This window comes from Oncorhynchus kisutch, linkage group LG5 (genome assembly GCF_002021735.2).
Source record: "Oncorhynchus kisutch isolate 150728-3 linkage group LG5, Okis_V2, whole genome shotgun sequence".
Taxonomy (NCBI): Eukaryota; Metazoa; Chordata; class Actinopteri; order Salmoniformes; family Salmonidae; genus Oncorhynchus; species Oncorhynchus kisutch.
Window position 1 is genome coordinate 4,314,247 of NC_034178.2, and position 13,260 is coordinate 4,327,506.

A 13,260-nucleotide genomic window follows, 5' to 3' on the forward strand; every position below is an offset into this window, starting at 1 on the left:
TGATGAGGTTACCTTCAAGTCTTCATAAAGACTAGTACTGAACTATTCACTTCATTCCCCATATCATAATGTATTGATTTCTATCAGATTGCTCTATGTGGATCTTAACGTATTATTGTCCATTGGGACAACAGATACTCTCCTCAGATCTACTCTCCTCTCCTGACAGTTTCTCCAGTGTCTTGAATAGTCCTCTCCTGTGTCTTGAATAGTTGATATCTCCCTCCCTCCCTCCCTCTGCTTCTCTTCTCTTAGCACCAAAATAAACAGAGGGCCTCCAGAATGCTTTGCAATGTGCTTCCATCACAGTCACGGCAGCAGGACAGTCCCTGTGAACTATCACTGACCCAGACACCAACACACCATAGTGACAGTGTGCTACCACTAGATAGAAACGGAGCAGCCAGTCACAGGGCCTTGAGGCACAGCTGGCCCAGCAGCCAGTCAGACGGAAGAAACAACCTACATTACTGCACACGAACACACGGCAGGCAAAAGCCTCAATTCTAAAACCCTCGTGGTATTTCAGATCTCAGTGCAGTAGGTCGTGTAGGTTCTCACCAGGTTATAGTAGGTCTTGCTGACAGCTGGTGTGTCAAAGCCTTTCACAGGGTTTTTGAGGGTGCCAGACTTAGGAGACACTGGGTTGTCTGTGTGGTTGGTGGTGGGGGAGAAGAGAGAGAGAGAGAGAGAGAGAAAGTGTAGAGTACAAGTAGGACAGAGAGTAGGACAGAAACATGAAGTCATTAATTTTATAATAGAGTTTAAAGCAATGTTATCCGGCAGGGAAAGATGCTGGCTTCATTTAGCTAACGACCAGACCAGAGGCTTTCTATGCACTACAGAGAAATGGGGACACATTCATGTTACTATGTTTTAGTTAGCTAACCCTTGGGGCAGAGATAGCATACAGAATGGAGAGAGAACAACATGACACACAGCAAAGGAACAAAAACTGTGGCTCGCTCTCTGCAGCCAGAGACAGAGGGCATGTTCACGTGTGACTGATTGGATACAGAAAGGGAGTGGGTTACCACCGTGAGCTTATAGAGAAATGCCAATTAGTTTGATACATAGGTCATCATGTGTAGCTAGGTAGTAGGCCAACAGAGGGAAGCACTGGGAGCTGTTTGGTGTGTTTGGGGAAGTCCCACCTACAGGCTCAGATCAGGAATGTCCTGTCTTTGTTTAACCATGCAGTTTCCTTCCTCTCCGTTATAATGCACAATAGCTACATTAATAGTGCAATCACTGTGCACAAAGACAGTTTATACATATACATTTCTGTATGTGATCTGATAGAACACTTAGTGTTGCAGATAGAAATATAGTATGTAGAACAAACTCAGAGCTCTACTCTGCATTACATTTCTATCTGTAATGCTTTGCACATGGCAGTCCATTGAATAAGCTGGTGTAGAGCCATGTCTTGGTGAGCTTAGTATTGGCAACACGTTCCTTCACTCTGTAATTCCTCTTTTAAAAGATGCACTACGAATAAATTGCACCGCTATTTCCTAGTTTCTCAAATTCGTATAATTCTCCTAATTTCAGTTTATGCGACAAAACAAGCACGTATAGTGTAGAGAATCAATATTGTATTTTCGGCTCTTTGAAGCTGGTGTACAAAAACTAAAGTAGAAGATGCAAAAACTAAATTTAAGAACAGGAAGCATGGAAAGAGCGCACATACAACATATCTAGCACTTAGACTTGATTTCAGTGAGAATGACTGATCAATAAATAACATTTCTATGTGAATTTGGTTTGGACACCCAAAAAGTTACATATTGCAGTTTTAATGATTCTCTTCATGATCATTCTCTTTGGCCAGCAGCATACCACCCTATATTGCTGTGAATGCGTAGGTGTTCTCAGTCAGCTTACCTGGTCAAATAAATAAATCATGTTATTACAGCTCTAGCAGCCGGGGGAAATGCTGACTGCATGAAATGGGTATTTGATGTATAGCCATTAAAAACAGCAGAGGATATTCCCTAGAGACACACATTAAATACGGTGTGTAAATCACACCAGCTATCAACAGCCTGGTTTAGCTGCGTGATTCAGAGGTACAGTCAGCTACATGAGGGGACCACTATCAGATATCATCAACACAGGAGATATTTCTCTGAGAGTTATACAGTTGTAATAGAGCCGCTATAGATGATTATAAAGTTGTTATAGAGATGCATACGCCTAATGTTCATACTCGCCAATACAAACTTTGATCCCTACTTAATATTCAATTCAAGCCGCCCAATCACTGACACCCACCGCTGCCTTTGACCTCCTTGACATAGTTGCTAGGGAACCAGCCCTTGTTGCCGTTGAACGAGCCCTCCCACCAGCCGCCGTCTTCCTGGCGCGACACACTGATCATGTCACCCTTGTTGAAGGACAGCTCGTCTTCATTGGTCTGCTGGAAGGTGAACTTGGCCCTCACCAGTACCCGCTGCCCACCGCTCTCCGACATGTCCTAGTGGGGAGGAAAGAGGGAGCAACGGAGGAAGGGAACAGAGGAGCAGGAGAGGAGAGAAATTAAGAGGGAGAGAAAAAAAGAAGAGATTGATTAAGTAAGGATGGAGCAAAAACAAATGGAGACCGAAAACAACCCCAAGCTGCAGGTGAGAACCACCTCAAATGGTTCATTCTAGTCCTGTTGGTTTCTGTGGTTCTGTTGGGTTCTATGACTCACCAGGCTGCGGTACTGGTTGTGGAGGAGCTTGGAGGAGCGCCCGCGGGGAGACTGAGTGTTCAGAGAGTCAAACGACTTGATCCGTAACGAGGATGAGTGATGTGCACACACAGAGTCACTGCCCACTCCTATGTCTGTGGAGGAGAGAGAGAGGGATGAGGACACACACAGAGTCACTGCCCACTCCTATGTCTGTGGAGGAGAGAGAGGGATGAGGACACACACACAGAGTCACTGCCCACTCCTATGTCTGTGGAGGAGAGAGAGAGGGATGAGGACACACAGAGTCACTGCCCACTCCTATGTCTGTGGAGGAGAGAGAGGGATGAGGACACACACACACAGAGTCACTGCCCACTCCTATGTCTGTGGAGGAGAGAGAGAGGGATGAGGACACACACACAGAGTCACTGCCCACTCCTATGTCTGTGGAGGAGAGAGAGAGGGATGAGGACACACACACATTAGCCTCGGCGGGGCCGTCAACAACCGGATGATCCGGTTATCAGGGGAAATGGAAGAGAGCCTGTGACGCGACTTCCGCTTTTGGACGTTAACAAGGCGCCACATTTACTGGATTGGTTGAAGAGAGCAGAAGAGAACCTCCCCTGACAGAATGTGGGGGGGGGGTCTAGTTTCAGGAGTTTATTTTACGCCTGCTACTTTAGGTTCAACACACATTAATGTGAGTGAAGAACACAACATCCTGCAACGTGCACCCATCATTCTACACAGACACACACACAGGCCTAATAACACACAACGCCCAGTCTGATAGAGACTAGAGGTGACATCTGGGACTTCACAGGTATGGCTTTGCATAGAAAACAGGAAACCTTCCATGAATCACCCCAGACACACTTCTGTCTTCGTCCACTTACCCTCGGTGGCTTTGGCCAGTGCCACCAGAGAGTTGAGCACCTTGGTGAAGTTCAGTCCCTGGAGAAGGTCATTGACCTCAAATGGCTGAGAAGAGGAGGGAGAGATATCCTTTAGCTTTTCAATAATGGTTTAAAATAAAATATCTATATAACTGACTGAAAACAAACAACTGTTTCATAACATTGCAACAGCTTAAAGGTCTTGTCATATTTCCTCTGGTTCTGGTGATGATAACCTGACACTGGAACTTCCAGACATTCCCATAGTACAGTGATTTGTGTAATGTCGGTAAAGATATTTCTCACAGTAAGGAGGGCTAGGTTTGAGGCCTGGAGAATATCACAGAGTTAAAACAACTACTGATTGACACAGGCAGCAGAACTCAGCCATAATCTACCCAAGCATTACCGAGATGTTGTACAGACGCTGGGATTAAGACACCGCAGTGCATCGTACCACAACAACCACAGGAAGGAAGCCACAGGGCTAAGGACATCCTGCTCTCCTTCTCTTTGTTCTCAGTCCAGACAGGTCAGGAATGTGAGTGTCATGTTGAGATCCACCCTCTGTCTAACTGGGGATCAACCACTAATACACTCAGGACACTTCATGCTGTATTATTCACTAAATAATTGCTACCTGCAATGTTGGGCGTTTAATATTTGAACTTGACCTTTAGGACAGGAGTGCCAACACCTAAGTCTGGCAGCAAACATCTGACCCTATTCATTGTATTCCTTCAAGTTTTACGTCTCATTTGGCCTGGGTGTCTCTTAAAACTATATGTTGTTGTCAGAGTTCATTAAATGACTATTAGATAGACACAGCCAACATGAAACGCTAAGAGTGCCCTGGCCTGGCAGGATATGGTGTGACCGTATTTATCAGATTACTACCTAATTCTGTAGTACAAATACAGGATTTCATCAGGCTTCCTAAGGTGACTAAGTGTACCAGGTGACTGGGCCACAGCAGGAGATGTGCTAACTCTGTTGCACAACCAGGCCAACACCCCAGTTTACTTACGTACTGCTATTCTATTGTGTTCAGCACCATTTGGCATGGCAGTAAGTGTAGTAGCTCTACTTCCCGGTCAGAGTATTAGGTCATTTTCATAGCTGAGTGGTAATTCAACAGTGTCATTGGTTTCCTCAGCCCTACATGCTGCTTCTGCTCTGAGGGCAGTTTTCACCCAGTCTGGTCCAGCACTCACTGTGGCACACTTACGGCTGAGCACCCACACAGTCCTACCCCTGCCCCCTTAGTCTGGACACACACACCCTCACTCCTACCCTTTAACCATCCAGGGCCAGTCTGGGGGATTATCAGCAGTCTGAGCCATCTCTAATCTCTGCCTCATCATGTTGTCTAACCAACACACACACACACACACCTAACCCCGTCCTAACCACCCCTTACTCTCTAATCCTATACACACACACTTCTGTATGACCTCTTCTTGATCTGACAGAGAACTACATGGATGTATTAAGCAATATGGTGGATGGACTCAATGTGGTCTATAGAGTGAAGAGATCTATTAGGAATGAATGTCTATAAGGTAGGGGTTGTTTTGGGACAATAATCTACCATGGCCATCATGACAGCTTATTGCTCCTACACAACTACAGTGTATGTCCATGTCGGGTCACTTTGGAATTTAGCCTTGCGACCTAATCGACCTTGTTGGAAAATCCATTGGTTGGGTTGACATTCTCATGAACCCCCCCCCCCCCCCCCCCAGCACCACCTCTTGCATAAACTGTATTGATTCAGTTAGGCATGACTGACAACAGGACAGGACCAGACAGACAGACAGACAGACAGGACCAGACAGAGACAGACAGACCTGAGTCGGGTGCTAAAGGCCATGCTAGTTACTATTGCTGCAGCCCAGCCTCAACACTGCAGTGAGCAGCCATGAGATATAACTGTCCAGCAGCTCTCACTCCTGGTAGGTATGAGTCACAGGCCAATATCTACATTAGCATAGCACTTGGATGCATGCCAATACACTGCTTCATTCTCAGTGGTATTGTGTGAACACTGGAACAGTCTTTCCATAAGGCCTGGTCTTGAAGCAGTCAGTAACAGGGTCGAGATGAGACAAGGCATTCACAAGAACTAGGCCACGGTAAGGCAAGTAGTTTACTACAAGGTGTACAAATGTATATTTTTCGGGAGAAGTGGACTGTCTACATTCCCTGACGGATTTTAAAATCAGGAGGCTGTTCAGATCACACCTTTGTTTACATGTTTACCTGGCACCTGCCAAGCCGAACAATATCTCAGAAGTTTGAGGCAAATCTTGTTTCCATGACAAATAGAACATTGTGTGATGGCATCTCTTGGAATACTGTGCAGCTATCTGTGCTTTAAAACAGAACTCCAACAACTCAGGTTTCACACAGTAGAATTTGAAAGTGTTTTGTAATGTTGAAATAGGGTTCATGGTATTGACAGACTGAAATATGGGTCTTGGCCTTGGCCTTGGCTACTCATTACAGTAGATGTGCCCGCAGTTAAATTCCCTTGTTCTGCATATTGACCAGGACAGCTCAATATGCAGAATAACAATTTGTTGTTGAATTAAAAGGACAAGATCAATAATTTACAACTTGATGTTAGATGGTTCCTCACCCTGAAAATAGTCTATAGGCCAGGAGAAACCAGAATCCATGGTTCAGTTCTTTACACGGCCATTACAAACTTCAGCTAATTAGTGAGCATGTTTTTATTAGATTGTTACGGCCAAATCGCCTTTAACTTAAGTAACATCAAACCAAATATGGAGTTGGTTGCCCCCATCGCTCCCATTGCTTTTTAGCGAACGGTGGCTAATGTCAGCTGAAGTTTGTAATGGATGTGTAAAGAACTGAAGCACTGATTGCAGTTTCTCCCTTCCCATGGATTATTTTCAGGACGAGGAACCATCTAACATCAAGTTGTAAAATGGTAAACTTCTCAGTTAAACGGCCAAATCATGGTGACCAAATCATTCTACCCTAACCCTACACATTGAGTAGGGTAGTATTCGTTTGGAATGTTGTTACACTATGTTAGAAATACAAATTAAAACCCAGAATTAGTATCCAAAGGGCGACGGGCTGCAACGGTAGTATTTCTGCTTGTAGGCTAGTACAACTGGGCTGTGCTAACGTAATTAAATGTTGATACAGTGTTTTCAGTCATGTTTAGAGCGCGTTGTATTGTCGATATTTACAACAAAGTTACAGAGCAGCAAGCAGGTTAAATGACTCACCTCCACTCGGAAGGACCCGCAGCCTTTCAGAAACTCCTTTATATTGCTCTGGAACTCACTATCATTCCTTGGTTCTTGGAAGATCTGTGTGGAAGGGAGTTAAATGTTTAATGAAGTAAATCCCCGAGCCGTACGTAGGTAACCTGTTCCGTTCTCGGTTTTGCAAAAGACGGTACAGATCCACGATGTCAGTGTGAAACTAAAATCTCCAATCGGTGTTTCTAAAAGACCTCTCAATCTCCCATCGAAAAATCGGATTAGTAGGAGAGGAAATGACGTGGTGTGCATATTCCACGGTGAAAACCAAAACCCTGCGGCTACACCTTTTAGTGCCTACCTGTGCAAACAGAACCCTCCGCGACTATATCAGTAGTGGCAATCACATGCTTCATAACCTTTAATAACCTAACAATTGCTCTCCTTATTAGGCCTATCGTCAATTGGCTATTATTTAGAAGACCTCGACCCTGTTGTTGTTGTAGTTATGTTGTTGACTTTTCCCAATTGTGCATAAATTGCAAGTGCACAAGGGCAGGTACATTCTTGCTCTGGATGTGTGACAGAAATGACGTTTTTTCCCCCTCGGTTAAAATGTCAAGGCAACAAATAAACACGATTTCTTCTTCTCATGACAAAATAGCTATCAAAACGTTTAATGTTTGTAACTAATTAGTCTTTATACAGTGGTGTAAAGTACTTAAGTAATTTTGGGGGGTATCTGCACTTTACTATATATATTTTGGACAACTTTAAATTTTACCCCTCTATATTCCTAAAGAAAATAATGTACTTTTTTACTCCATACATTTTCCCTGACACCCAAAAGTACTAGTTACATTTTGAATGCTTAGCAGGACAGGAAACTGGTCCAATTCACAAACTTATCAAGAGAAGATCCGTGGTCATCCCTACTGCCTCTGATCTGGCGGACTCACTTAAACACAAATGCTTCGTTTGTAAATTATGTATGAGTGTTGCAGTGTGCCCCTGGCTATCTGTAAAAAAAAAATACAAATGTGCTGTCTCGTTTGCTTAATATAAGGAATTTGAAATAATTTATACTTTTACTTTTGATACTTATGTATATTTTAGCAATTACATTTACTTTTGATAATTAAGTATATTTAAAACCAAATACTTTAAAACTTTTACTCAAGTTGTATTTTACTGGGTGACTTTCACTTTAAACTGAGTAATTTTCTATTAATGTAACTTTACTTTTACTCAAGTATGAAAATTGGGTACCTTTCCCACCACTGTCTTGATGTATTGTCTATCTCCCTGACTGTTGTTTGTAATGTTTGTATACTTTTTATTTTTATTTCACCTTTATTTAACCAGGTAGGCTAGTTGAGAACAAGTTCTCATTTGCAACTGCGACCTGGCCAAGATAAAGCATAGCAGTGTGAACAGACAACACAGAGTTACACATGGAGTAAACAATTAACAAGTCAATAACACAGTAGAAAAAAAAGAGTCTGTATACATTGTGTGCAAAAGGCATGAGGAGGTAGGCGAATAATTAACATTTTGCAGATTAACACTGGAGTGATAAATGATCAGATGGCCATGTACAGGTAGAGATATTGGTGTGCAAAAGAGCAGAAAAGTAAATAAATATAAACAGTATGGGGATGAGGTAGGTAAAATTGGGTGGGCTATTTACCGATAGACTATGTACAGCTGCAGCAATTGGTTAGCTGCTCAGATAGCAGATGTTTGAAGTTGGTGAGGGAGATAAAAGTCTCCAACTTCAGCGATTTTTGCAATTCGTTCCAGTCACAGGCAGCAGAGAACTGGAACGAAAGCCGGCCAAATGAGGTGTTGGCTTTAGGGATGATCAGTGAGATACACCTGCTGGAGCGCGTGCTACAGGTGGGTGTTGCCATCGTGACCAGTGAACTGAGATAAGTCCATGCTAGGTAAAGCTCCGCCTTGTAGATGACCTGGAGCCAGTGGGTCTGGCGACTAATATGTAGCGAGAGCCAGCCGACTAGAGCATACAGGTCGCAGTGGTGAGTGGTATAAGGTGCTTTAGTAACAAAACGGATGGTACTGTGATAAACTGCATCCAGTTTGCTGAGTAGAGTATTGGAAGCTATTTTGTAGATGACATCGCCGAAGTCGAGGATCGGTAGGATAGTCAGTTTTGCTAGGGTAAGTTTGGCGGCATGAGTGAAGGAGGCTTTGTTGCGGAATAGAAAGCCGACTCTAGATTTGATTTTAGATTGGAGATGTTTGATATGAGTCTGGAAGGAGAGTTTACAGTCTAGCCAGACACCTAGGTACTTATAGATGTCCACATATTCTAGGTCGGAACCATCCAGGGTGGTGATGCTAGTCGGGCGTGCGGGTGCAGGCAGCGAACGGTTGAAAAGCATGCATTTGGTTTTACTAGCGTTTAAGAGCAGTTGGAGGCCACGGAAGGAGTGTTGTATGGCATTGAAGCTTGTTTGGAGGTTAGATAGCACAGTGTCCAAGGACGGGCCGGAAGTATACAGAATGGTGTCGTCTGCGTAGAGGTGGATCAGGGAATCGTCCGCAGCAAGAGCAACATCATTGATATATACAGAGAAAAGAGTCGGCCCAAGAATTGAACCCTGTGGCACCCCCATAGAGACTGCCAGAGGACCGGACAACATTCCCTCCGATTTGACACACTGAACTCTGTCTGCAAAGTAGTTGGTGAACCAGGCAAGGCAGTCATTAGCAAAACCGAGGCTACTGAGTCTGCCGATAAGAATATGGTGATTGACAGAGTCAAAAGCCTTGGCAAGGTAATGAAGATGGCTGCACAGTACTGTCATTTATCGATGGCGGTTATGATATCGTTTAGTACCTTGAGCATGGCTGAGGTGCACCCGTGACCGGCTCGGAAACCAGATTGCACAGCGGAGAAGGTACGCTGGGATTCGAGATGGTTTCGAAGACCTTAGATAGGCAGGGCAGGCGGGATATAGGTCTGTAACAGTTTGGGTCCAGGGTATGAAAGAGAGGTTGAACAGGCTGGTAATAGGGGTTGCAACAATGGCGGCTGATAGTTTCAGAAATAGAGCGTCCAGATTGTCAAGCCCAGCTGATTTCTACGGGTCCAGGTTTTGCAGAACCTGGAGAGGCTTGGGCGAGTAGCTGCGGGGGGGGGGGGGAGCTGTTGGCCGAGGTTGGAGTAGCCAGGAGGAAGGCATGGCCAGCCGTTGAGAAATGCTTGTTGAAGTTTTCGATAATCATGGATTTATCGGTGGTGACCGTGTTACCTAGCCTCAGTGCAGTGGGCAGCTGGGAGGAGGTGCTCTTGTTCTCCATGGACTTTACAGTGTCCCAGAACGTTTTGGAGTTAGAGCTACAGGATGCAAATTTCTGCCTGAAGAAGTTGGCCTTTGCTTTCCTGACTGACTGCGTGTATTGGTTCCTGACTTCCCTGAACAGTTGCATATCGCGGGGACTATTCGATGCTATTGCAGTCCGCCACAGGATGTTTTTGTGCTGGTCGAGGGCAGTCACGTTTGGAGTGAACCAAGGGCTATATCTGTTCTTAGTTCTGCATTTTTTGAACAGAGCATGCTTATCTAAAATGGTGAGGAAGTTACTTTTAAAGAATAACCAGGCATGAGTTCAATATCCTTCCAGGATACCCAGGCCAGGTCGATTAGAAAGGCCTGCTCGCAGAAGTGTTTTAGGGAGCGTTTGACAGTGATGAGGGGTGATCGTTTGACTGCGGATCCATAGCGGATACAGGCAATGAGGCAGTGATAACTGAGATCCTGGTTGAAGACAGCGGAGGTGTATTTGGAGGGCCAGTTGGCCAGGATGACGTCTATGAGGGTGCCCTTGTTTACAGATTTAGGGTTGTACCTGGTGGGTTCCTTGATGATTTGTGTGAGATTGAGGGCATCTAGCTTAGATTGTAGGACTGCTAAGCATATCCCAGTTTAGGTCACCTAACAGAACAAACTCTGAAGCTAGATGGGGGGCGATCAATTCACAAATGGTGTCCAGGGCACAGCTGGGAGCTGAGGGGGGTCGGTAGCAGGCGGCAACAGTGAGAGACTTATTTCTGGAGAGAGTAATTTTTTTAATTAGTAGTTCGAACTGTTTGGGTATGGACCTGGAAAGTATGACATTACTTTGCAGGCTATCTCTGCAGTAGACTGCAACTCCTCCCCCTTTGGCAGTTCTATCTTGATGGAAAATGTTATAGTTGGGTATCGAAATCTCAGGATTTTTGGTGGCCTTCCTGAGCCAGGATTCAGACACAGCAAGGACATCAGGGTTAGCAGAGTGTGCTAAAGCAGTGAGTAAAACAAACTTAGGGAGGAGGCTTCTGATGTTGACATGCATGAAACCAAGGCTTTTTCGATCACAGAAGTCAACAAATGAGGGTGCCTGGGGACATGGAGGGCCTGGGTTTACCTCCACATCACCCGCGGAACAGAGGAGGAGTAGTATGAGGGTGCGGCTAAAGGCTATCAAAACTGGTCGCCTAGAGCGTTGGGGACAAAGAATTAAAAGGAGCAGATTTCTGGGCATGGTAGAATATATTCAGGGCATAATGCGCAGACAGGGGTATGGTGGGGTGCGGGTACAGCGGAGGTAAGCCCAGGCACTGGGTGATGATAAGAGAGGTACTCCGTTATATACTCGGGTTTCTATATTGTATATTTTGAAATGCTTTACAACAACAACAAGAATGCATAAAAGTCAAGCCCATAGGGTCTCCCGAGACTAAAGCACTGCATCTCAGTGCCTGAGGCATCACAATAGACCCTGGCTGTATCATACCCGACCATGATTGGGAGTCCCATAGGGCGGCGCACAATTGGCCCAGCGTCGTTAGGGTTTGGCCGGGGTAGGCCGTCATTGTAAATAAGAATTTGTTCTTAACTGACTTGACTAGTTAAATAAAAAAACTGTCCCTAATACAATGGTGTTTCCATAAACCTTAAATGAGTGTTTCACTGAATAATTGGGAGTCCTATCAGTAGGCTAATGCGTTTCCCAATGTTACAATGTAAGCCTATATAAGTGGTCTACTCTGATGGCTAAATAATGTTAAAACAACACTGTTCCTTTAAAAGAGAGGGAGGGGGCTTCCTCCGAGTGAAATTGAAATTGCAGTCAATGGCGGACCACTCATGTGAATCTATTTGTTGTGTACCCCATTATAGCAGTTAATAAACACCCGTTTATTATAGCAACATTTTGTTGGTGGAATAAAATAAACGCAGTGGCCAAATGTCCATACTTACTCCGATAAACAAACATGTTTCCTTTTTTAAAAAGCGTCTGTTTTCAATCTAGAAAAAAACATGGGACTTTAATGCCATGTGTAGCCAATGTGAATACAATTGCGTTATTACTCACTTAATAGGTTATATTGGGAATAGGTATCTATCTCATTGTCAATGCAAACTAATGCTGAAGTGAGACACACGGACATCTGTCCGGAAATTCCACTCTACTCCGTACAATAACCCCTCTGTTAATGATCTAACTAGGATCGGTTTGAGGTCTACAACAACAAAGACACACTAATACCAATGTTTAATTATTCAAGTTCCATATAATAGTTGTCTAAGGCAGAGGTGGGACATCCAGGCAATAAGATATGACCTTACTTTCTCAACAGAACCAGGGCGCAATCGCTCCACCAGCTTGCACAGGACAACCCCATCTTTGAGGGAAGACTGCAGGAATCCTTCAGGGTCAGAAATTGTCTTTTTCGGTGACTCCAAGACCCCCAACGTTATCAGCCACGTTACCGTCTGTTCCGCCGAATTCATGGTTATTATGACAATAACATCCACTCTATCCTATCCTGGGATGTTTTGGGAGAAGAGAACAATGTGATTGGAGAAGAATCGCCTATTCCGAATAAAAACATATCCTAATGGATAAAGATAACATGACTGCGTTTTTGGAGAGGTTGACGGCTTCGTTTCCCAGTCTTTTACGCCTGGTAAACTGTCCACTAACCCCCTCTCTCTCGTTATTCCCCCAACCTGTGTCGCCTGCTGCCGCGAAATGCTCCAACAGAGAATGACTGCTTTTAGAGACTGTCCCCCTGTTGGCGGTTTAATATTTTACTCGTAATTATTTGCATAAGTTTGCATGAGGTAGCTGGGTCTACATCAACTATTAAAAATTGCTGTAATAATAGATTCTTAAAATTACAATCCATGATATTAGATTTCAGAGTGGGCTACTGCATTTTAACGCTCAAATTATTGTATTTACTTATTCAATCGGTATTAAACTGTGTGTTAATGTGTAGAAATATAAATCTTTGCGTAATACACCGTTTATTACAAGGACTACAATATTGCATTTATAGGACTACCGAATCCCACGTTAGAATGAACTGTAGCGCCCCCTGTCTGCAGAATATAAAATCTCCATACCTTGAGGGTGATTACATTAT

The 13,260-nt window shown here is 44.2% G+C and overlaps 1 protein-coding gene across 2 annotated transcripts in view; it reads right to left on the reverse strand.

Moving 5' to 3' along the window:
* Window positions 1-12,902, reverse strand: part of arhgef7b (Rho guanine nucleotide exchange factor (GEF) 7b) — a 29,175-nt gene extending 16,273 nt beyond the window's left edge. Inside the window, exons 1-6 of one of the 2 annotated variants that reach the window (XM_031824171.1) lie at window positions 12,458-12,902; window positions 6,843-6,926; window positions 3,580-3,664; window positions 2,699-2,832; window positions 2,278-2,479; window positions 562-650 (exon numbers count right to left, since the gene is read on the reverse strand). In XM_031824171.1, coding sequence (XP_031680031.1) covers window positions 562-650; window positions 2,278-2,479; window positions 2,699-2,832; window positions 3,580-3,664; window positions 6,843-6,926; window positions 12,458-12,622 — 759 coding nt within the window. In that variant the 5' untranslated portion in view covers window positions 12,623-12,902. The remainder of the gene's footprint in view (window positions 1-561; window positions 651-2,277; window positions 2,480-2,698; window positions 2,833-3,579; window positions 3,665-6,842; window positions 6,927-12,457) is intronic. The other variant, XM_031824170.1, reaches the window with a different exon arrangement.
* Window positions 12,903-13,260: the final 358 nt, after the last annotated feature.